This window comes from Epinephelus fuscoguttatus, linkage group LG18, assembly GCF_011397635.1.
Source record: "Epinephelus fuscoguttatus linkage group LG18, E.fuscoguttatus.final_Chr_v1".
Lineage (NCBI taxonomy): Eukaryota > Metazoa > Chordata > Actinopteri > Perciformes > Serranidae > Epinephelus > Epinephelus fuscoguttatus.
The window spans coordinates 29,305,694-29,327,169 of NC_064769.1; the positions used below are offsets into that span (position 1 = coordinate 29,305,694).

At 40.1% G+C, this 21,476-nt stretch overlaps 1 protein-coding gene across 1 annotated transcript in view; it reads left to right on the plus strand.

The window, feature by feature from the left end:
* niban2a (niban apoptosis regulator 2a) overlaps positions 1 to 21,476 on the plus strand; it is a 33,484-nt gene that overhangs the window by 2,689 nt on the left and 9,319 nt on the right. The window contains exons 2-8 of the mRNA XM_049603548.1: positions 4,486 to 4,616; positions 6,182 to 6,310; positions 6,407 to 6,512; positions 6,956 to 7,123; positions 16,109 to 16,224; positions 21,113 to 21,217; positions 21,313 to 21,475. Of these exons, the coding sequence (XP_049459505.1) occupies positions 4,486 to 4,616; positions 6,182 to 6,310; positions 6,407 to 6,512; positions 6,956 to 7,123; positions 16,109 to 16,224; positions 21,113 to 21,217; positions 21,313 to 21,475 (918 nt within the window). The remainder of the gene's footprint in view (positions 1 to 4,485; positions 4,617 to 6,181; positions 6,311 to 6,406; positions 6,513 to 6,955; positions 7,124 to 16,108; positions 16,225 to 21,112; positions 21,218 to 21,312; position 21,476) is intronic.

Here is a 21,476-nt window from a genome sequence, read left to right on the forward strand (position 1 = left end):
TTATTTAACATCCTTTAGAGCTGTTTAGCTACAATGCTAATCCTACTTTATGAAACACTCTTCACAGCTGCTTCAATACAAACTGATCTCAATTTTCCTGTCACATGCAATGCAGTTCGTGTAGCTGGGACCCTGTTTGCAAGACATTTGGACAATTGAACAACAGGGATGTACAGTACTTAAGTGTAACCATTATGACCCCAAAAGTCCATCCCTTTCAGCAGGTTAGCATCTGTTCTCATCTCAGTGGGTGATTTCAGTGAAGTTTGGTTTGGTTTTCATTACGGTTTCTGAAAAGCACAAACATGTTCCTGGTGTGTTCTGTCCATCTTGTACGTAAAAATAGTATCTACTACAGTATGGCATAGTAGAGTTTAAACTTGTTTACAAAGATAAAAAACAATAATTTTGGTAGCATTCCTGATAAACAGCATAAAGTTTTCTCATGCATAGCAGTGACCACCTCATTCTCAGGGGAGAAATCCAACACAGTGGCGCTCAGCTTTGGGCTGGTCAGTGTCCCAAAACCTGTCCAGTGCCTCTGACCCTAAATAACTTCAGACAGGGGAGTATGGCCTCTCTCCTGGTGTTTGGCTCCAGACACACATAATGCATTGAGCTGAGCCAAACTATATCTAGTTGGTACTGCTCTACCTCCTGTACAAGCTCTGGTTTCCTCTCATTCAGAAAGGTGACGTTCCACATCTCTAGAACAGTCTACCAGCGGTCAGCTCACCTAGGTCCTCGGCTTTGTCTGCCACCCACCTGGCTTCAATGCTTCCATGGACAATGACAGAGAAACCATAGCCTGCCTCATCTAAGTGGTGCTTTGTTATTTGACTTCTGTACTTGTCATGAATTGGCCACAACAAACACTATGTTTGAGTGTAGGATGATCCATAAGTGTGCTTGGTTATTAGAACACCTTAGGCCAAAGATTGATGATCAACTTTGTGGTCGTGTCATCAAACCCACACCTGGGTCAAGAACGAAGCAGCACTGTCAACTGATCACCACCTGGTTCTGAGCTGGATTAGATGGCAGGGAACACTTTCGGACACAACTGGTAAACCCAAATGTGTAGTGAGAGTGACCTGAGAACATCTCGCTGAGACACCTGTCCATAACATCCCATCTCTGTGGAATTTTTCATGCATGTTGTGGCATGTTAGCCTTTGTTGGCCCATGGGGTCTCCTGGAGCAGCAGACAGGTACTAGGAGGCCAGAGGGCCTGCTACTTCAGTGGTCACTGAAGCAAAAACCTGGGTGTGGGAGGAGTTTTCAGGAAGGAGAAAGCAGGGCTTGCCTCAGGCTGTTGAGGCAGACTAGGAATATTATCCAGCAGTGGGAAGAGCACTTTGAAGAACTCTGAAATTTAACTGACACTTTCTCTGTGGAGGAAGCAGAGTTTGAAGACTCACTGGCAAAGGTCTCTGAGGTAGTTAAAAAGCACCTCAACGGCAAGGTGCCAGGTATGGACAACATTCTCCTTGAGATGCGGAAGGCTCTGAACATTGTCGGGCTGCTTTGATCGTCACACCTATTCAATGTTGCATAGAGTTCAGAACAGTGCCTTCAGAATGGCAGACCAAGGTGTTGGTTCCCATTGGGAGTGAGAGTGGAGCATGGGATTGAAAGAAGGACTGGTGCGGTGTCAGCAGTAACGCGGCCATTTTGGTGAAGAGGGAGCCATGCTGTGAGGGAAAGCTCTCGATTTACCACTTCATCTGCGTTTCAACCCTCACCTATGGTCATGAGCTTTAGGTAGCGACTGATAGAATGAGATTGCTGATACAAGTGGCATAAATAAGTTTCCTCCATAGAGTGACTGGACTCACCCTTAAAGACACGGTAGAGGTGCCTTCGTTTGGAGACTTTATGCCATGTCCAACTGGTATGAGACCCTGGGGTAGACCCAGAACCCACTAGAGAGAATATATACCTCATCCAGCTTGGGAACACTGCAGTAGCTGCAAAACGTTGCCAGGGAGAAGAACGTCTAAACTACCTGGCTTGGCTACTGTAACCCAGCCCTGGATAAGGAGCAGAAAATGGAAAATAATATAAAGATGCTCTCTATAGAGCGACCTTTTGCTCACCTGGTAAAGTGCACCCCATGTAGGCTGAGTCCTTGCAGTGGCCCGGGGTTGATTCCAACTTGTGGCCCTTTGCTGCGTTTCATCCCCCTTTGTGTCATTCTCAAGCTGTCCTATAATAAAGACAAAAGCCCAAAAAATATCTTAAAATAAAATAAAAGATGCTCTCTGTTTTAGATGTCATCTTTTCCAGGTCCCTAAGGCTGCACTAGTTATTCACATAACAAGTCAGGGTAGGGTAGGGGGCATCATCTTACTGTGTCTGATATCAGTCTCTATGGTTATTGTATGACAAGAGAGCAACAGTGCTCTGGATGGAGGAATATAACAAAGCTCTTTGCCATGCCTACACAGGTTGAAACACAGGATTGAGTGTGTGATTTACGATGTGGTCTTTGTTCCCAAATTCCAATTTCCAAGTGCCCCAAAAGGCTGTCCATGTACAATTATCCAGTCTGCTGACTTTGGCACAGCAAGACAACCAGTGGAAAGTACCGACTCTCTGCACATTTGGAGTGGAAGCCCAGTTAGCCAGACTTATCTTGTGGAAATTTACACTGGATAGCGTGAGTGTCTATCAAACATCCACAATATAAAAAAAAACAGTGACAAAAATAAAAGGAAAGTTGGCATAAGATCCATATCTTGTACAAACAGGATTAATCACATAAAAATATGCTTTGGGACTTAAGGGGTTCTGTAGACAAAATACACACAGTAAACCTTTTGATGAACTTTTTTAAGAAACAGAAGGGTTGATAAGACATTGCCAAACAATGGGGCCGTCTTCATACTCGTTCAGATACCAAACCTGGGTTTAAGTACCAATAGTAAGACAAATGATTTTCTTTTTCGTCAAAAAGTAAAATTGTCAGAAAAAAAACAGTAGCTATCTGATCAAAGAATATGAATCTGACTAGATATTTTGGTCGGTACTATAAAAGTATTAAGGTTCAATAGCTAACCCTACAAAACAGTATCCACAGGATGAGTCTTAGTATTAGCTGTCTCAAAATCTTCCTTTGTTTCCTCTGGCCTGTCTGTCCATCTCCCCCGGTATGACACTGTGTTTTTAATAAGTTTGTGTATCCTTGTCCCCTGTCTCCTCCACATTTTCTCCCTGTCTATCCTGTCCTGTCAGCGCTTTCCTTCCTGCTCTCCCACTACATACCGGCTCCCTCCTTCCTGTGTTGTCCCTTCCATAAACAGATCATAGTCATCACTGTCTGCTGCTGACTGAGCCAAACATACTGATCGGCTCGCAAACTGACTCTTTTTCCAGCACTGGAACGTGGGAAAAGCTCATGTCCCCTCCAGCAGGGTCTCGGAGTATTTATTAGAATGCTGCTTGCAGACAGAGGTGGAAAAGAAATGCTGAGTCAGGCTGCAGAAAGGATCTATGCAATACAGGAAAACAGTGATCTATCTGAATTGATTACCATAGGAAGACTCCTTCTTTCGCTCCTAATGGGCTGCAACTAACAAGTATTTTCATTATCCGTTAATTACTTAGTCTTTAATGTCTGACAATACTAAAAATCTCCCAATTTCCAAGGTGACATCGTCAAAGGACCTATTTAGTCCAGCAAATAGTCCACAACACCCAAAGATGTTCACATGGTAATCATTTTGAGGCTCAAGCTAAATTTGGCACGACATATTATGTTTAAAATGACAAGTAAGACATCCAGAATATTTCTATTTGACTAAATGCAGCAGCCATAAAAACTTGGAGTCTTAGGTTTGAATATCTAGAACAACGTTTGAGTGCACTGTATTTTAACTATGCAAAAGCTTTATGAATGACAGAGCTGTACCAGACAGCTATGATATTAAGTAAACTGTGCTGATAATATATGTTACGTATCTCTTGGTAGAGTGCTGCCCAACAGTCGCTGTTTTCTTTCTAAAGGGCCTACTTTAAATTTTACTATACAGCATTATTCATGAGCTGATAGCAGCAGTTGACTTTGTGGGCTTTCTGACATGGTGAGACTTAATATAAGACAGTATGCCCTCACAGGAGAATTGCATCTCTCAAAATATACAATAAAAAAAATTAAAAAAAAAAATTAAATTGCAAACTTAAACTGGTAAGTTTTGAAAAACATGCCAAAAGTAGAGATGATAAAATCACGTGGAAATCAGCCACGTTGCGAGACTTTGTCACGTCTGTCTTAAAATGAAAATTAATGCAAACTTTTTTATTGGATTTTCACTGCAGGACTGTCAATTTTTTACCTTTCAGTACAAATGTTAGCCATTACTGTGAAACTATAAGATGTAATTTTTGACTCGACTGTATCTTAAATAAAAGTGCTACAGAAATATTGTGTCACTGGTGTGAAGTTTCCTGATCTTGTGTGTCTATCTGTGTGTCCTCCTGCAGCTCGGACCAGAGATGTGATGAAGGAGTTTGGCGACGTGTACGAGCAGCAGTACGCAGTCGCCCTCTTCAATAGCGTCCGCTTTGAGATAGAGGGAGGAGGAGGAACGCAGTCACAGCTGCTTCACAGAAAGGCGAGTGCATTGTATCAGAGCTACAAGAGGTTTAAACCTGCTCAGTGTAGGAAGATAAAAGACGAGCTATGCAAAGAAAGAATGTATGTGGCTTCAACCTGTGACTGGATAATATCTAATATGTTACAAACATATAACATATATATGTTAGGGAGGTATTTTCCTGTTCGACAGGTTTTTTAACCCCTTGTGTCATTTGCAAAATGAGTAATTAAAAAATTAGTTCAAGTAATCAATGACTCAGCATTACACTTAAAAAATGTAAATCTCTCCAGCTTCCTTTTGCCATCCTACAAGACGTGTGAACAGATTCACACCGTTGTTTGTACCTTAATGATTTATGCATAACACAAACTTACATCAATATAGACTTTGTCAGGCAAACAGAGCTTGATGCTATACATGACATGAAGCATGAATGAGCTGATTCTTGGGGTCTATGTACCAAAACATTACCTAATGAGCGAGGCCTCTGCATTACCACATTTTGTCTGCCTCTCATCATTTTTGGTAACTGCCTGGACTGAAAGTCCCACTTTTGTTCACGTTTTCGATCACTGAAGGGGAAGTGGAGCACATTTCACACATGAACAGAGACGCTGTTTGGAATTCTATTATGTTGGTTCATCTGCTCTCTGCGCTATGTGTGTGTGTGTGTGTGTGTGCCAGTGACGTAACAGCAATGTTTTGCATATGTGAATTAACGCTTTGCAAACACATACATGTAGACACAAGACACCTGAGCCAGGGCTCTTTTTTATACTCTGCAGATTTCAATATGTCTAATTTTTGATGTAAAAATTATATACACAATACTACGCAACACTAGTACTTACTTACTGCAGAGGGATGTATTATCAGCACTGCAATCGCAAGTTGTACTGCAAGCATTGAACTGATCAATCAATTCTACGGTGATCATTGTGACCTAATGCAGAAAACCAAAGTCTGGGTGCGTAAAATCTAAGCAAAAAAAAAAATGTTTAAACCGATTGCATCCTTGTAAACCATCTGGGTAGTGTGTGAAAACCAATAAAAAACAAAAACAGTACAACTGTATTATTTTTAATAATATTAGCCTGTGGTCTACCTCAGTTAACCCTGTGAAAATGAATCACGTTCTTTTGGCTTTGCCCTGACACAAGCACAAGTGACCCTGTCACTAATGCCCGCAAAATTTCCAGCAAACAAACAGCAGCAGATCCGCTCTCAAACACAAGCAGCTCTTTATGTTTCAGCCGGGCTACTCCCTCCTGTCTCCTTCGTTCTTTCCTTCCTCTCTAAGCAGTCTCAGTTACAGTATTATTTGATCTAAGACAGGAAACCTGACAGCAAAGTGGGTGGTGTGTATCCTTGTGTAAACACTAAACAAAATCACCACCCCCACATATGTGGAAACACCAACTAAGCTTTAGGTCTCTTGCATAGTTATGGGAGATCTGACAGGCAAGTTAATACAAAATATACGTGTGTGCATATCAGAAGCCACAATGATACATAATATATGACATTAAAATGTGACATTGCATTAGGCTTTGGTTCTAAGTGTCTGTGTGATTTTTCAGGACCCTCTGGCAGGCCGGTCCATCTTCTCAGGGAGTCTGTTTCAGTGTCTGGAGGAGAATCGAAAATGGAGGAATCGCTTTGTATCTGTGCCAAACAGCTACAACATCAGCCTCTATGAGAGCAAAACAGTGGGTGCACTTCTTACTCGACTAAACAGCCGTCTGACTTGGTCATCGGGTCACTTGTGTTGAAACAGCTTGCCGTGTTTGCCATCTCTCTAATAGGCACATGAACGGGGCCTCCACCCAAAGGCAACCATCAACTGCGCCGGATACAAGGCCCTTGACTCATTAGAGGAATACATGGAGCTGATAAATACCAGCCTGCCAGGTGGGAAAAGGACGGAGAAAATAATCAAATATATACTATAAATGTGACAATATATGAGAAAATATGGATAAAAATGGTTGAAAATACTATTATGTTATCTGTCTGCACATATTTCACTTAAACATAAGTTGACTTCTTGGCTGGGCTTTAATTTAACATTAGCATTTATTGACTATTGTACTAAAAAACTCTTGTCCAAATGTATGATTTCATTTAAATTGGCATTGATAATAAACAAAATGTGTTACTGTCCATCCAGATTTAATCAGATTAAAAGCATAACAATGGGACAAGAGTCAAGATGTTACTTATTTTTTCATATTTAATCCTCAATGCACCTGTTTTTTATTCTCATTTTATTATTTTTATTTTACTTATTGTCTGTAAGTGCTTTCTAAATCTTTAAGTTTCTCATTCTCGCTCTGTCGTGTGACCTGTCGTAGGTATCAAGGCCAAAGTGAGCAGTCATCCGTTTATCAAGTGTGCGACCCAGTACCCCCTCATCCTGTGGCACCCGTATGCACGCCACCACTACTTCTGTGTGATGACAGAGAAGGAGCAGAAGAAGTGGCACGCCGTGCTGCAGGACTGTGTCAGACACAGTAACAATGGTAACGATACACACAAGCACACAATGAAGTGCAGTGATACACCAGAAAGGTCCCTGGCGGTGTCAAGTTAATGAGATTCAGATTTTTTTATTTCAAACTGACGAGCAGACGAGATGATTGCCAAATTCACTTGTCTACAGCGTACACTAAATGTACTCCATTTGAACAGCAGCAGCGTCTCTCTATGTGCTCCACCCTGGACAATTACTGCCTCTCTCTGCCTCTCTACCTTCGTTGGCGGTTCAGACGAGGGTGTGTGTGAGTGTGTGAAGCCTCTACATGCCATCTGAGTGAGCTGGTTGATCTGTGAATGTGAGATCATGCAGGAATGATGGGTATTCGTTTTTATTTTTTTATTAGTCTTGGTAACAGTGTGACATGTTGTTGTTGTTGGATCGGAGCTCCAAATGTTACAAATTTTAAAGCCCTGACAGACAATCTGCATCACTTGAATAAGTGGGCAGGGACTTTATTTACTCAGCTGAAGAGACAGTCAGACTTATTTTAAATAGGCATTTATTTTAATTGCTCGTGTTTTATATTTGATTGCGTTTATTGAGACACTTACATTTTTTAATTAGCTGTTAACTGTTAACTCAACTCTTCCTCCATTTTGTTTCACAAAAAATCTTTCAGCAGTTTATAGATTGCTTGTAGAACTGAAAATATTTAAATAATAGACCATAACATGTCCACTCATTAGTCTATCTGTTGCAAATAATTGTTTCAGTCATTTATCAAACTCAAATGTGAGGATTTGCTGCTTTTCTTGTTTTGAAAAAACAAGCATTTTCGAGATTTGGGCTCAGAGAAGTGCATTTTTACCACAAATAAATAATTCATTAAACCAATCATAGACAAATTAATTATTGTTAAAAAGTAATATAAAATATCCTTAATAGTTCTAATCCCTTCTCTTTCCTGTAAGGCTTTTATTTTGAAAAATGTACATTAGTACTGTTTATCTTAATGTCATGAAAGAACAGCTAAGTAGACGCTACTTTTACCATTGAGGCATGCAATACATGTCATCAGTGTAGTGATGTGCCGCCCCACCTAATGGCTTCTCCCAGGATTACAGAGTTACATAAAAGAACTTACATATGAAGAAGAATACATTTAAAATGGAAGACACAGCAAGTTAGAGGGAACTATGTCCACACAGTTTCTAAAAATCAAGCTCAGTACATTATAACATTACATGTTTATGAAAAGCGTGAGGAATATAGTGGTAATGAGTAGTTGCTTTTTCCTTTTATGAGATTTTTTAAATTGTACAAGCCTTTAATTGTTTAGGCGTGTCACCATTATTTCAGTGCTGGCTCTTGTTTGTGAATTGACAGTATTTTGGAGGATCCTGCAGTGTGTTTGTCATTTGGTTGCACATCAGAAAATTATTGTTTTATCAGGGTGGAGAACTACTCTTGATCTGCTATAAGGCTTTTTTTATGATGGCATGACTCATGTGTCATTGTGTTGAGACACAGAAGGCAGAGACGTGCCTGAGGACGCGCAAACATAATGTAATTCCATTTTTTAATCGTGTTGTCACACTGTATTTCTTGGCTTGGCAAGAGTGACATCTTTGGGCTTTGTGTAGGAGAATCTAATGATTGGCCACCTTCCAAATCGTGTGCGCCACATGGCATGTTCACTGCAAATTATACAACAATTATACAATTGGCAGGTATATTTAAATTTTGCAGTAAGATGCAGTGAGTCCATTCATTGCCTACGTTTGAGGAGAGTCAAATTACTTTTTGTGGTTGTGTGAGTGAGTGATCTCACATTCAGTGTGCTTTATTTAGATTTGAGACAGAGAGAACCAGGATGAGTGGGAACCGTAGGGAAGTTGAGATAAACATACAAAACTACAGAGATTAAGCGATAAACAAACTGCAGTGAACGAGACTGGGCATGTTTGGATCCTGCTGGCTGCAAGGGTAGGTGGTGTTGAAAGAGACTGTAGATAGAGCGTGGATTATTAAGGAATCTAAATAGGCCTTTTGTATATTATTAATACATCTATATTTATTATAACTTTAAACATGTGGCTAAATTACCTGTAACTGTGCTTGGAGTGATTGTTAGGATGGATCATCACACTCAAGGAGTCATTGTAATCATTAAGTCAGCTGCATCGATCCCTCCGCACCTGAAGAAAGATGCAAGCAAGCGTGCACTTTAGTTTGTCCAAGAGTTACCTCTGTAAATAAAAAGCCTAAACAATCCTGTATTACGAACAACTAAAACCTTATACCATGCATCGAATGAAACAACACACTGGATCGAAGCTCATTAGTAGGCTGACAAAGTTGCCCAACCTGATTCAACCTTGTTGTGCACTGAGCCAACTAACATGCCAACTGTCTTGCATGAATTCAAGTGTTCTGTTTAACCACACATGTATGCTAGCAGCTATCCGTCACCAGTATTAGTTTCAAATTAAACAATGCAAGCCTCAAAGTGTCAGAAGCCGAAAAACAGGAGCTTTAATTCTTCACTTAAGGAGTTTTGGTCAAAACCAGCCGAGGAGAAAACAAACTAGAAGCCAAACACCAACTGCAATGCACACATTTTCTGACTGTACATAAAACTGCCTCTGTCTGTCCTCAGTCAAGCACACCCGTTACTTCCCAACACTGCCTGTTCGGGCATGCTCAGTAAACGCCAGAGTCCCTGCCATACATTCCAGCTGTGAGAATGGGCTCCAGGAGTATGCTGAAAGAGAGTGTTGCCGTTTTACAGTCGCCAATGGCTGGTGTCAGTGTGGATTGGCATTCATGTTTCTGGCCTGTGTTGACACGCCCAGTCTCACCTCTGTCGTGCTGATGTTTTGAGGAGAACCAGAACCGGAAAAAGGCTTTCAGGGGGTGATAAATGGTTTTACAGCCTGACTCCTGACCCCTCTGCAGTTTCATTTACTGACTGGACTTATACACACACACACACACACACACACACACACACACACACACACAGAAACATGTACACTTGCTGTACATGCCACCACGTCCAACAGGACAGATTTTAAAATGTTGGAATGAACCCATCTTACATATCAAATAGTTACCAGCAAGTTTGTATGGCTACAGATGGCATCAGAGACTTTGCACATGGTTTTCTTTTACACTTAAGTGAGAAATGACCACTGAATCTTACAGAACATGTCAGTTATGCTACAGAAAATACTGCAGTGCCCATGAAGAATAAACCTCTTGAAGCACAGAAGCTTCATGCAAAGCAGCTCTTTAGCTGAACACTGACACTATTCAGCTGGTTTTGATAAGTCAAAACCACAAGTTAAATGTTCCCGCTGACACACTGAAGATATATTTGCATCCACTAAAGCTCTTGTTGTTTTACCCTCAATCGCTCTCCAATAAAATGATCAGCTGCTGCTTTGCATCGCCTTAACAGAATGATGTGCAAAGCATCCCGTTAACAGGTGACCTCATCGCGGTATTCTGCACAATGCAGAGCTGCGGCCCATCTCATTAGTCATCATGTCGACGTGTCTGTGTGAGCGTTCACACCACAGAGTTCAACCAGGATCTGCAAAATCTAGTAGACCCTTACAGCAGACAGTTTGGGTTAGAGCTTCACTGTTTACCTTTGTTTACTCTTCAAAATAAGTAGTTACAACAATTTAAATGTGACTGTTCTAGATACCTGACCTTCAGCCTCTGTAATTAACCTGGTGAGTTAAATGTTATGACTTAAAATGGAACCAGTAGGCCTAAACTAAAATTTTAAAACCCACAGGCCACTCAGAGTCTCCAGTGATGTAACTGTCGTGGCTGAGGTTTAAATTCATAATGAACTTTACACGTAAACATAATGATGTCTAGTCCTGAATTAATTTGTTTCTCATTCAATTGGCTGATTGATGAAATATGAAGCCATTTTTTTAAATCAGTAAGGGGTTCCCACACAATTTTACCAATGAATTTTCAAAACTTTCCCATAATATTTTACTCTATTTCCATGACTTTAAGTAGTTTAAGTAGCGAATTAAAGTAGGGCACATTTCCAAACTGGGAGAGGTACACACACTTCCTTTTCCCACAATTAAATTTGGCAACTATTACGCTTTGCACCGAGCCTCCACCAGGGTCTGCTTCTCTTGAGCCATGTATTAAATTTGTTGTTTGAAAGCCATACATAATTAACCACACAGTTCCTGGCCATTTGCGCTTGCTAATTTGCCAACTTTACTCGCACGTTAGATATTCCCGCCACAGACAAGCTGCATGCACCAATATGTATCATGTGATTATAGTGACGTTTCAATGGTTAGGCCACGCAGCACTAGATTTTATATTAGCAATACATCATATTTGCAAAATGATATATTTCAGGATTTTTGTGAGCATATTTTAATTAAACAATAGCCAAAACAATTTATACTCCAAACATTAAGAAAATTTGTTCATTCCAAAATTTCCCAGGCCTGAAAAACAGTTTTGCTAATTTTTCATAGCTTTTCCAGGAATTCCATGATGGTGGGAACCCTGAATTAATATCATAAGTCATATTGGAGCTGGCAATCATTTGTTTGTTCCAGCTTCTGAAACGTGAAGATTTGATCCTTTTTGTTATATATTATTGATAATTAAATATCTTTTGGCTTTGAACATTAAGTCAAGTAAAACAAGCAATATGGCGAGATAATCTTGGACTAACGTATGTATTTATTGACTTTATGATTTGTTCATTAATTAAAAACTATAATGAAATCAATTGATAATAAAAAAAAATAATGATTAGTTTCAGCCCTTATGATGGATTCAGATGGTGCAGCAGTCCAGCAGCCAGGCTTATGCTGCATCTCATCAGTAGTCATAGACTGCTCCAAGCTGCTGCTGGGCCACTAGAGTACCATCAATCACAGACAAGTCTCCACCCCCACAGCCCTCTGCTCTGATCCGCAGACCTCAGACTAATTCCCCTCAGCAAGAAGAGACCTGCGATGGGCACATTCAAAGGGCAATAAAAGAACATTTCAAGCCATGTTTGTGGCTTGTCAGTAGCTGAACAGCGTGCGTCTCAACACGCTGTACAATTCAAAATGCTGACGTTTATGTACTCTATGGTGTCGTTACCCGACAAAATATACAAAATAAACCAAAACAGGGTGTCTGGCATTCACTCATCTGCAGCTGATGGAGGCAGGGATCTGCTGAAATCGTATTTTAGGACTTATTCAGTCATGTGTTTGTGATGTCTGCGGCTGATGGTATGTTTCAATGAGTATTTATTGTACTGTGGGTTTGGTGGGTTCTATAGGGCTGCACCATATGGGGAAATCCTCCTCATGCGTGTCAATGGAGGGAGCAGCAGCAGTGCGTGGATTTATAAGAAGTGCTTTAAACCAGCTTCAATGTAAAGGCAGGTGCCCTGAAGCTGAAGCCTAATCAGAGAAAATTTGACATGGAAATGCATAATGGGTTTTAAAATGTCAAATATATTTAACTCTGGGAAACACACACATGCATCTGTAAATATGAAGGCCTGGGAACCCATCCACTGCTGCTGCTAAAATCCCACCAACCAGAGTGGTGAGCAAGGCAGGGAGGGAAATGCCTCGAATAAAGAGACCGTGGTAAGTGCTGCCACATGTTCTATTTATACACGGTACACACATGCACACAGTGCAGAGAAACTAATCTGTTCCTTGATCTCGCTTGCTTCAGACACATGGAGAATGTGTAGTGGTTAACAGGCCTGGCAGGTAGTCAAAAAATATTGTGCTTTTTCTGTTGGCACCGAGAGGAAGTTTCTGTTTAAGTGAGCAACACGCTGAGAATATAGAAGAAATCGCTTTTAGGTATTTTACACTGCTGATCTGGTTTGCTCCCTTAAATTTTTCAAATTACCAATTTATTCTTGAAAACTAAACAGTCGACATGAGGACTGAGTGTTTAAGCCTAATGATTCCCAGCCACCAGGCCACAGACCAGTGCCATGCCATGGGTAAACAATACTTATTTACCATTACTATTTATTGTAGGGGCTCTAAAATATCTCATGATATGCCAGCTGAACCTATCATAATTCCAGACTAAGGTAAAAGATGCTTTGGGTTGTCTGCATTTCTTTGAAAAAAAGGAAAACTGTCTTGGGCAGCACTGAGCCTAGGATGCAGCGTCGATGCCCCCTTTTGATTCTAGCAAAAGAAAACGAATCATAAAACATTAAAAGACGTTTTAGTGTGTAGGTTGCAAGTTTGGAAGCTGGTAGGCACAGTGCTAAAACAAAGTAAGTGTAGCGATACATCAGGCTACGCAAGCCCTAGTTTTAGTAGCAACCGGGATTCTGAGAACAGTAACATGCAGGAAGCATGTTCCCATCTAAAATAGAGGGGCAATGACAGGCTCTACATCCACAGTCTACATCCTTTGAGTTACAGCAGTCCATCATCACCCACTTAGCTACTCGATAAGCATGTGCCATGTTCCTGTTACTGTTGCAGCTAGTTAGCTATCATGGTTAAACATGAAACTTCAGGAGTGAGAGAATGTTAGAGGAGAAAATTAAGAATTCAAATATGTAATTTCCATGGCTTAAAGTTCAACCAATGTTTGTGAATATGAGCTACTCACTCAAAGCCAGAAACCTGAGAAGTAAGACAATGAAAGACGACTGATTTTGTGGACCCACAGATTGCTTTTCTTTTTCTATAACCAAATGAGCTTTATTCTATTGTTGTGTTCTCAGCTCTGATACCGAAAACATTCCCATTTACTTAGATCACGCCCCTGGGTGCTCTCAGTGTCATTTATAACATCTTTCCCAATTAATTGTCTGTAGAGCAGTTCTAGACTTTACACACTACAACATCACAAATTTGAGTTTTAGCACTGTACTTTTTGGATTTGGTCCATGTTTACTTTTATATTTGGACTATCTTCGACCATAAGAATATCAAATGAGTTTTGAAAATGGGCGTAGTAGTAATGGGCTGTTTGAAGTTTGCTTTAAGGCTTAAAAGCTTTGGGCCTAAGCTTTAAAGGAAGGAGTGTCATCCTCGGTGCTATTCTTTGTCTTACTTCTGTGAGGCAGATGTAAATACAAAGGATAATTTTGCCATAGAGTCAGTAAGTTAGCTATGGACTACGACACGAGTCTAAATTATATTTTTTCAATTGGCATTGCTGAATTAGCTCCCTCTACATAGGGAGAGCTGATTGGCTGACTACTTGGTCAAGAACACTTTAAAAGGCCACGTTGCTGACATGCACATTAGCCGTTGAGGCTCTATAAGGATAGTAAACCATAAGCCAGTCTGCTGCTGCATCCCTCAGACACTCTTCACTGCATTTGACCTCCAAAGGATGGCTGGTCACCTGCCAACATGCCAGCTGTCTGTGCCGTTATTTTCCCACTGCGCCTCTAACAGTAGTGTCCAGTGAATTCTCATGCGAACCTGTGCCAAAACAAGCTAACACACGACCCTCAGCCTGTCAGCAAAGAGTTAGTGAGCTGGGAGCAGAGACAGCTTCCTGTCTGGCACTGCCTCTCCGCTCGCCTCACTCCTTGGTCACTTCCTGTCTTTGTCAGCCTCCTCTGAGTCACAGACTTACAGCCACAGACAAAACAACTTCATAGACATTCAGGCAATAAAGACGCACACATTGATGCTTGTGCGTAACAGACTTCACAGACGGCAAACAGGTAATCGCTCAGGCATTCTGTGGGTAAACCAAGCATTCATTCATTCATTATGCAGCACAGGAAACTGCATTCTTGTCCCTCATTTTTTGGCACCTCGAGAGCGAACAGCCTCGCAAGGCAGCAAGGGTGGATACTTAAATTGCCAGAGCAACCTCAGCAAACTTTTTTTTTGGACATTTGCACACATGTATGTGGAGGTCTACATGGCGTGCAGGCATACAGATACATTTATATCCCTGTAATGACATCAGTATCATTGCTATATCTACTTTCACTTCAGTAAGGGTGAAGTAAGGGCTCTAAATATTTCTTCCACCACTGCAAAACTAAATCATTTCAGTGGAAAGTACAGCACTTAGCGTAAGTGTGTAGGCACAGTGAAAAGCCTAAGCAGAGGGGTAAGGTTTTTAAAAAGGTATGCTGCTATTGTTGAAGTTGTGCTTTCTTATTGACCAGCACAAATGATGGTAAACAACATTTCAATAACAGCTGGGTGGACACACCGCAAACCTATCCTTTAATTTATTTGTGCGTCAAAGAAGTGGCTCTTGTTGCCACATGAGCAAACAGAATTTCAATCAGTAGTTTTATTTAAAGGAAGAACTGCGCCGAAGGACAAACTAATTATAGAGATGTTTTATTCCATACACCTGTTTATACTCTTTTGTGAGGGATATATGACTTTCAGCGCTCTGTGTCGCTCAGTGCTGTGGCCTTGAGAGTGGGAGAGAGGCAGCTAGTGATGTATTTCCATCACTCGAACACAACCACATGATAAGAACCAACTTCCTAAAAACGCACACATGTTGCCGAGTGCTTTGTGAACCGCTTCTATTGTCCTGACGGCTGGGAGGGGCCGTAACCAGGGCAACCACATGAAATCTGTCCTCCAACAAGCCAACATCTTCCTGTTTTGAGGGATGACACAACTGTGTGTGACAGGGGCTGAGTGTATGTGTTGTCCTGCACTCCAGCGACTGTTACTGAATATACCGCCGGCCAAAATTAGACTCTCAGATGGCTCCACAGAAATGACTCAGATGTTATGGAAACTGTTGTTAGTGTGAGAATCTACAGAAACCAATGAAATGTTGACACGTTAGTTCATCGGATACTAAGTAAACATGCATTTAGTCATTTCAGAGCATTCTGACACAGTAAGAAATCAAACAATTCAAAAAACATCCTGCAATTTCGCCATTTGCCATCATGTCAGCCAACTGCACCTTCTTTTAAAAGAGGGGAGAAGGGGGTCTGGCCTCTGTCATGTTACCAAGCATCTGCTCTGTTCTTTTCCGCCCCCAACAGGTCTGCCAGAGGACTGCACTGTTAAAACACCAGCCTTCACTGATACTGTGAGACATCACAGACAAGCCAAAGGACACTATGGGACCTGGGATATGATGTGTGGAGCACCCCCACAGGTCAGGATCTCAGATTATTCACAGTACAGCTGTGTACCAGCTCAGAGGCTGGATCCTATAAACTATGCATTTCTAGATTTGGTTTCAATGCCTTTCCCATCTTACGCAAGATAAACGTAAACTCAAGGTATCATGAAATTTGTCCTCGTTTCCCACTTGCACGGTATATACACAGTGCTGGTTGTTTGATGCCAATTTTCAGGCAATAAACTTGGAAATGTTTGACATTACAAGTTAATGAGGAGCGCCTGAATGCATCATTAGTTTTAGACTACCTTAATGCAGGATGTTCTGCCCAGGGCTGCTCAATCACTGCAATAATCATAGTTACAATTATTTTGGTTAATACTGAGATCTGGATTATTTAACTCTACTACTCAGTAACTTGAGAAACATCATGAGTTTATTGAACTTTGAAAAAAATTTTTTTAAAAAAATACATGAATAAATAAAAAGTAAATATGAAAAAGATATACTTAAAAATAAATAGTAAATAATAAATATGTTTAGTTAAAAAATATATTAAAAAATAATAATAAGTAAAAATAAATAAGTTTAAAAAATAAATGTAAAAAATAGATACTTAAAAATGAATAGTAAAGAAATATGTATAAATCTAAAAAATAAATAGGTAAAAATAAATGAGATAAACATAAAACAAGATCAAAATAATTGTAAAAAACTATATATACTTAAAAATTAATAATAAATAAATATGTATACATTTAAACAAATATAAAAATGATAAATAATAGGTAAAAATAAATTAGATAAAAATAAAAAAAGATCAACTATGTAGAAACGTTAAAGCAATTCCACAGCCAAATGAAAACTGAATGCGGCACAGTAACATTTTTATGTTGATTATTTTGTGAAAACACAGCCAGTGATACAACTTGATACTGAGGACATTGTACCTCGAATAGCATGATTACTGCTTGTGATAGTATAAAGAGATTTCCAGGAACAATTTCCAAAGACTTCCTCTGAGTATCTGTCCAAAGTTCAAGTCAGGATCATAGTTCAACCTATTAAGAGGCCTCGATAATGGTAGAAAAAGATTTTTCAGAGGTATGGCTGCTCTCCAGACATATCTCTTGCCATACCAATAGCTCCAAGTTGTTTTTTTCCTCAATGAGTAGGCTATCGCTCGGAAAAACACTCCATCAACTTCACCAACACACACCCTTTCTTCACACTACAGTACAAGAGTGCACCTACACAAGACCTTCAAAGAGACTGTCAGCAACATGACCCCACCCCTCAACATACCAGCATTCACAGAGACACACACACACGGTCGATTGGGGTCTCCCCTCTGAATGACTCTCTTTCAGTCTTGCTGCTAGTGCTTCATAGTCCCTCTGTTTGTTTATGGCAGTCACTTTTTCTTGTTTCCTGTTTCGCTCTAGTTCCTTTGCAGTTTTTACTCAGCTATGTGTACATGGTAAAGCTGCAGTGATCAATATTTTACATTAACAGTGGGTGTTTTAAATTTCTTATTAATGTAATGAAGTTTTTTATGAGAGGAGATGACATTTTAAGAGAATATACAGAGCAATTCAGGCATTACTGTAAGAGATTTTTCCATTTTCCAGTGTCTTTCCCTTTCAGACATTCCTGTGGATTTTTAATCTATTATGTGAACACAGAAGGGGAAAAATAAGCTGCAGATGACCATGAGCACTGTACGTAGTTATGAGCTTTATGAATCCAGCAGGGGAAACCACAAAATAAGAGGTCAGCTGTGTAAATGTAACTGGTAGTACAACAAACTTTCACAGTAAATACAAGTGTGAAGTGAAAATGAGAATATATGTGGCAAAAGAATGAGCGGTGAGCTAGACAATAGTCATGTTTACATTGCTAAAGCCAGTTTACAATATTCCCATAACACTAAAATTTGCATTGAGCCAAGAGGAAACGCCCCAAAACAGCAAAACAGCACAGAAATGAACATCCGCCTGACAAAAACACATGAAACACGCCCGTTTCGTGGCTTGTAGGAAAATCACAGGTGTAAATAATTAAATTAAATATGGCTGAATGACATTAAGCTGCTTTGATTTCAGTGTCCTGACAATTTGGGACACCTGGCTTTAAATGCAAGAGCCATTATAAATGTTATCAACACCTGTGCGTTTCCTACAACTCAAAATGTCGGCTGTGAAAAAGGCTAATTAGCCGCACTGCTAGCATAACTCACACAACAAACACCAGCTTAGCAGAGCCAAGGCAAACAGTAGACACAGAATATATGTGTTAGCATAACTAGCTAACACTTACCTTGGTGATGTGAAGCACAGTCCCCGCAGTCTCCAGCAAATGTCAGCCGGGCAGGAAAAACTTAACGTTAAGCTAGCTTAAAGCTTGTTCGAAGCTAACAGGTGAAACAACCGGCATCTGGCGAATAACGTCCATTGACAGTCACCTGGGGAACAAGCGTCTAACACATCCATTTCGTCCACAAAACCGCCCTGTAGAAACATGGTGAGACTCTTGGCAGGCTAGTTTCACTGCGAAATGCTACTTTAGCAACGTTAGAGGTACCGGAGTAGTAACGGGTCCAAAAAAAGTGGGCGGGGCATCAACGGTTCAAATAGACCGCCTTTCCGGAAGGTACATTCAATGTCCTGAACTTGAGTTACGTAGAAAGTCAAGTGACCAGGTTTGGACCATAGACTGTGTAAATAGCAATAACGGGTTTTTATATTTAAAAAATAATTAATAAAACTGAAGGTGATAAAAAAAAATGCATGTGAATGGAAAACTGGTGCCGTAAAAATGGTTGTGAAATGAAAAAATGAGTGATAAATCATCAAATGATTTCATTAATTTAAAGCTGATTTCACTAAAACAGTTGTGATCTGATGAAACCAACAACCACGTTTAATATTTTCCCTATCTTACATCCATCATTCATCAGTCACAACATAAAATTGTCATTTATCCTTTAAAGGAGCAGTAACTAAAACTTAGGGAAATTTAGGGGCGTCTAGCAGTAAAATTGCAAATTGCAACCAGTTGCAACTTCTCCCAGTTATAATTTCCTTCAGTGTTCATTGTTTAGGAGGTTCTTACTGGGAGCTGAACAGAGTGCCCCAATAATGAGTCCCTAAACCATTTTCCACTCCTGGTTCCCTTGTCTCAAAGTCAGTGTTTTTTTAAAATGTTTTTTTTTTTTTTTTTTAGTTAAATGCCTGAAATAAGGTCTATGGTGATACAAGATTAAGAGACTTTCATGTTTTGTTCTGCGACATAAAATATGTCAGTAAGTACCCCACTCCTACTCCACTCCAGCTGTCTTTAAAAAGGCACTTGCTGCTTTACAGTCTTGTTATGGTGGTGACTTTAGGTCATGCGACCATAGTATAGTTTGTCTACAGCCTAATGTTAGCTTCTTAACTTCTGGTGATTTCATTTAGGCTTCAATAATCATGACAGTGGTGTGATGTGGTTGTGAAGGTTATCTTGCTGAACAAAACATCTTAACATCTTAAATGTTTGTTTTGATGAAGGAACCAGTGCAATGCTAATTTCCTCATTGGCTTACATAAAAATGTCATCCTTGGGGCACTCTATTACCCACAGAGGTCTCTTCTCCAAAACAGGTGACAGAGCAGGTGATTAAAAATGGTAAAAACACTGAATAGAGTAAGTTCACGTTCAAAAAGTCACTGTTTTTCCAATGCTGCTCATTGCGGAGGGGCCGGTAACTATAGAGGCCGAAACAAAAATGCAAATTGCCCTATCTCGAGCCAGTGTTTGGTTTGTCCATTTGGGGCTACTGCAGAAACATGGTGGCGAGATAGATTTCTCTAGATCCTACAGACTGGACCTTTAAGGAAAGTGGCCACAAGCTTGGAAGTAACAAGAAATAATTGGAAAAAATGAAAGTGATGAAAACGCTTACAAATAAAAAATGGAGGTGATGAAATGTATGTTGAAAAATTGAGCATCAAAAATCAATGTGAAATGAGAAATAGAGTGATAGATTATCAAGTGATTTGATTAGGCATCATTCTTTTTTCGTGATTTTTTGTTTTACATTTTTCCAGAAAACAAAATATACAGTAGATGAGTAATGAAAAATAATAATCATAATACAGTACACAGTAGTGTAGTACAGCGTTAAATAAATTCAGTTTTTATGGCCTTGCAATTTTACGGGAATCCAGATGGACATTAAAAGTATGTAAATATAATTATGAGACATCACATCCACCAGTGGAACAATAATACAACAAAAACACTTTTTAATTTAGTCCTTTCAAACAGCCTCACTTTTAGACAAACAGACTACAGTAACATACCTGTTGTTTATCAGGTCTGTCTGTTCCTCTGTGTGGAAAAACCACCCTGCTTTTGTCTCAGCTATTCATTACCCCGAGCAACGTGTTTCACCAAATATTTAGTTTAGCTTAGTAAAAACCTCATGGAGGTGCTGAGCTGAGTGTGTGTGTGTGTGTGTGTGTGTGTGTGTGTGTGTGTGTTTGTAAAACCAGCTTTCCTGCTTCCAACTATGTATCAATCGTCTCACTGTATCCATGTGACCACAAGGGAAAGAGAGGCTGCTCTTTTTTTAAAGGGTTGTTTTTGTTTTTCTTTCGGTGGAGGATATTGGTTGTTTTTGACTACACCTCTAATGTAAAAATCCCTGGTTGGCACATTGCCATAGTAACAGTAAATGGTGGAAAGGTGGGGCTGACCTAGCAGCTCACAGTATGAACTAAAAGGTCCATTAGGTAGAAATCAATCCAATACAACCCAGTAAGATTTATTATAACCTCTTTTATTTATTTATTTATTTATCAATAAAAAATACACAAAAATAACTACATAGTAAAAGTGTGTTAATACATAAATTCTGTATGTTGTGTGTGTACAGATTTTGGCTAATCTGGTGATGGAGACCCTCCACCCGGAGCTGAGAAACATTATTGGTCCTCGTCTGAGGGGGAAGATGCAGCAGAGGCAGCGACACTGGATGTTGGTGTGTTCCTGTAGTACCATACAGTGCAGTGCAGATATGGTGTAGGAACACAGGGGAGGCCAAACTAATTATGTCCTTGAACAACTCTCCTCCAGATCTCTGATGCAGTGTACAAGCAGGTGTTGTCTCAGACCACCGGCCAGTATGAAGCACTGGTCGAAGCCTGTGAGGCCCAGAAAGCTCCGCTGGATGCCAGACTGCGAACAGACATGGACCAGATCATCACATCTAAAGAGCACGTCAGCGGCAAGATACGAGG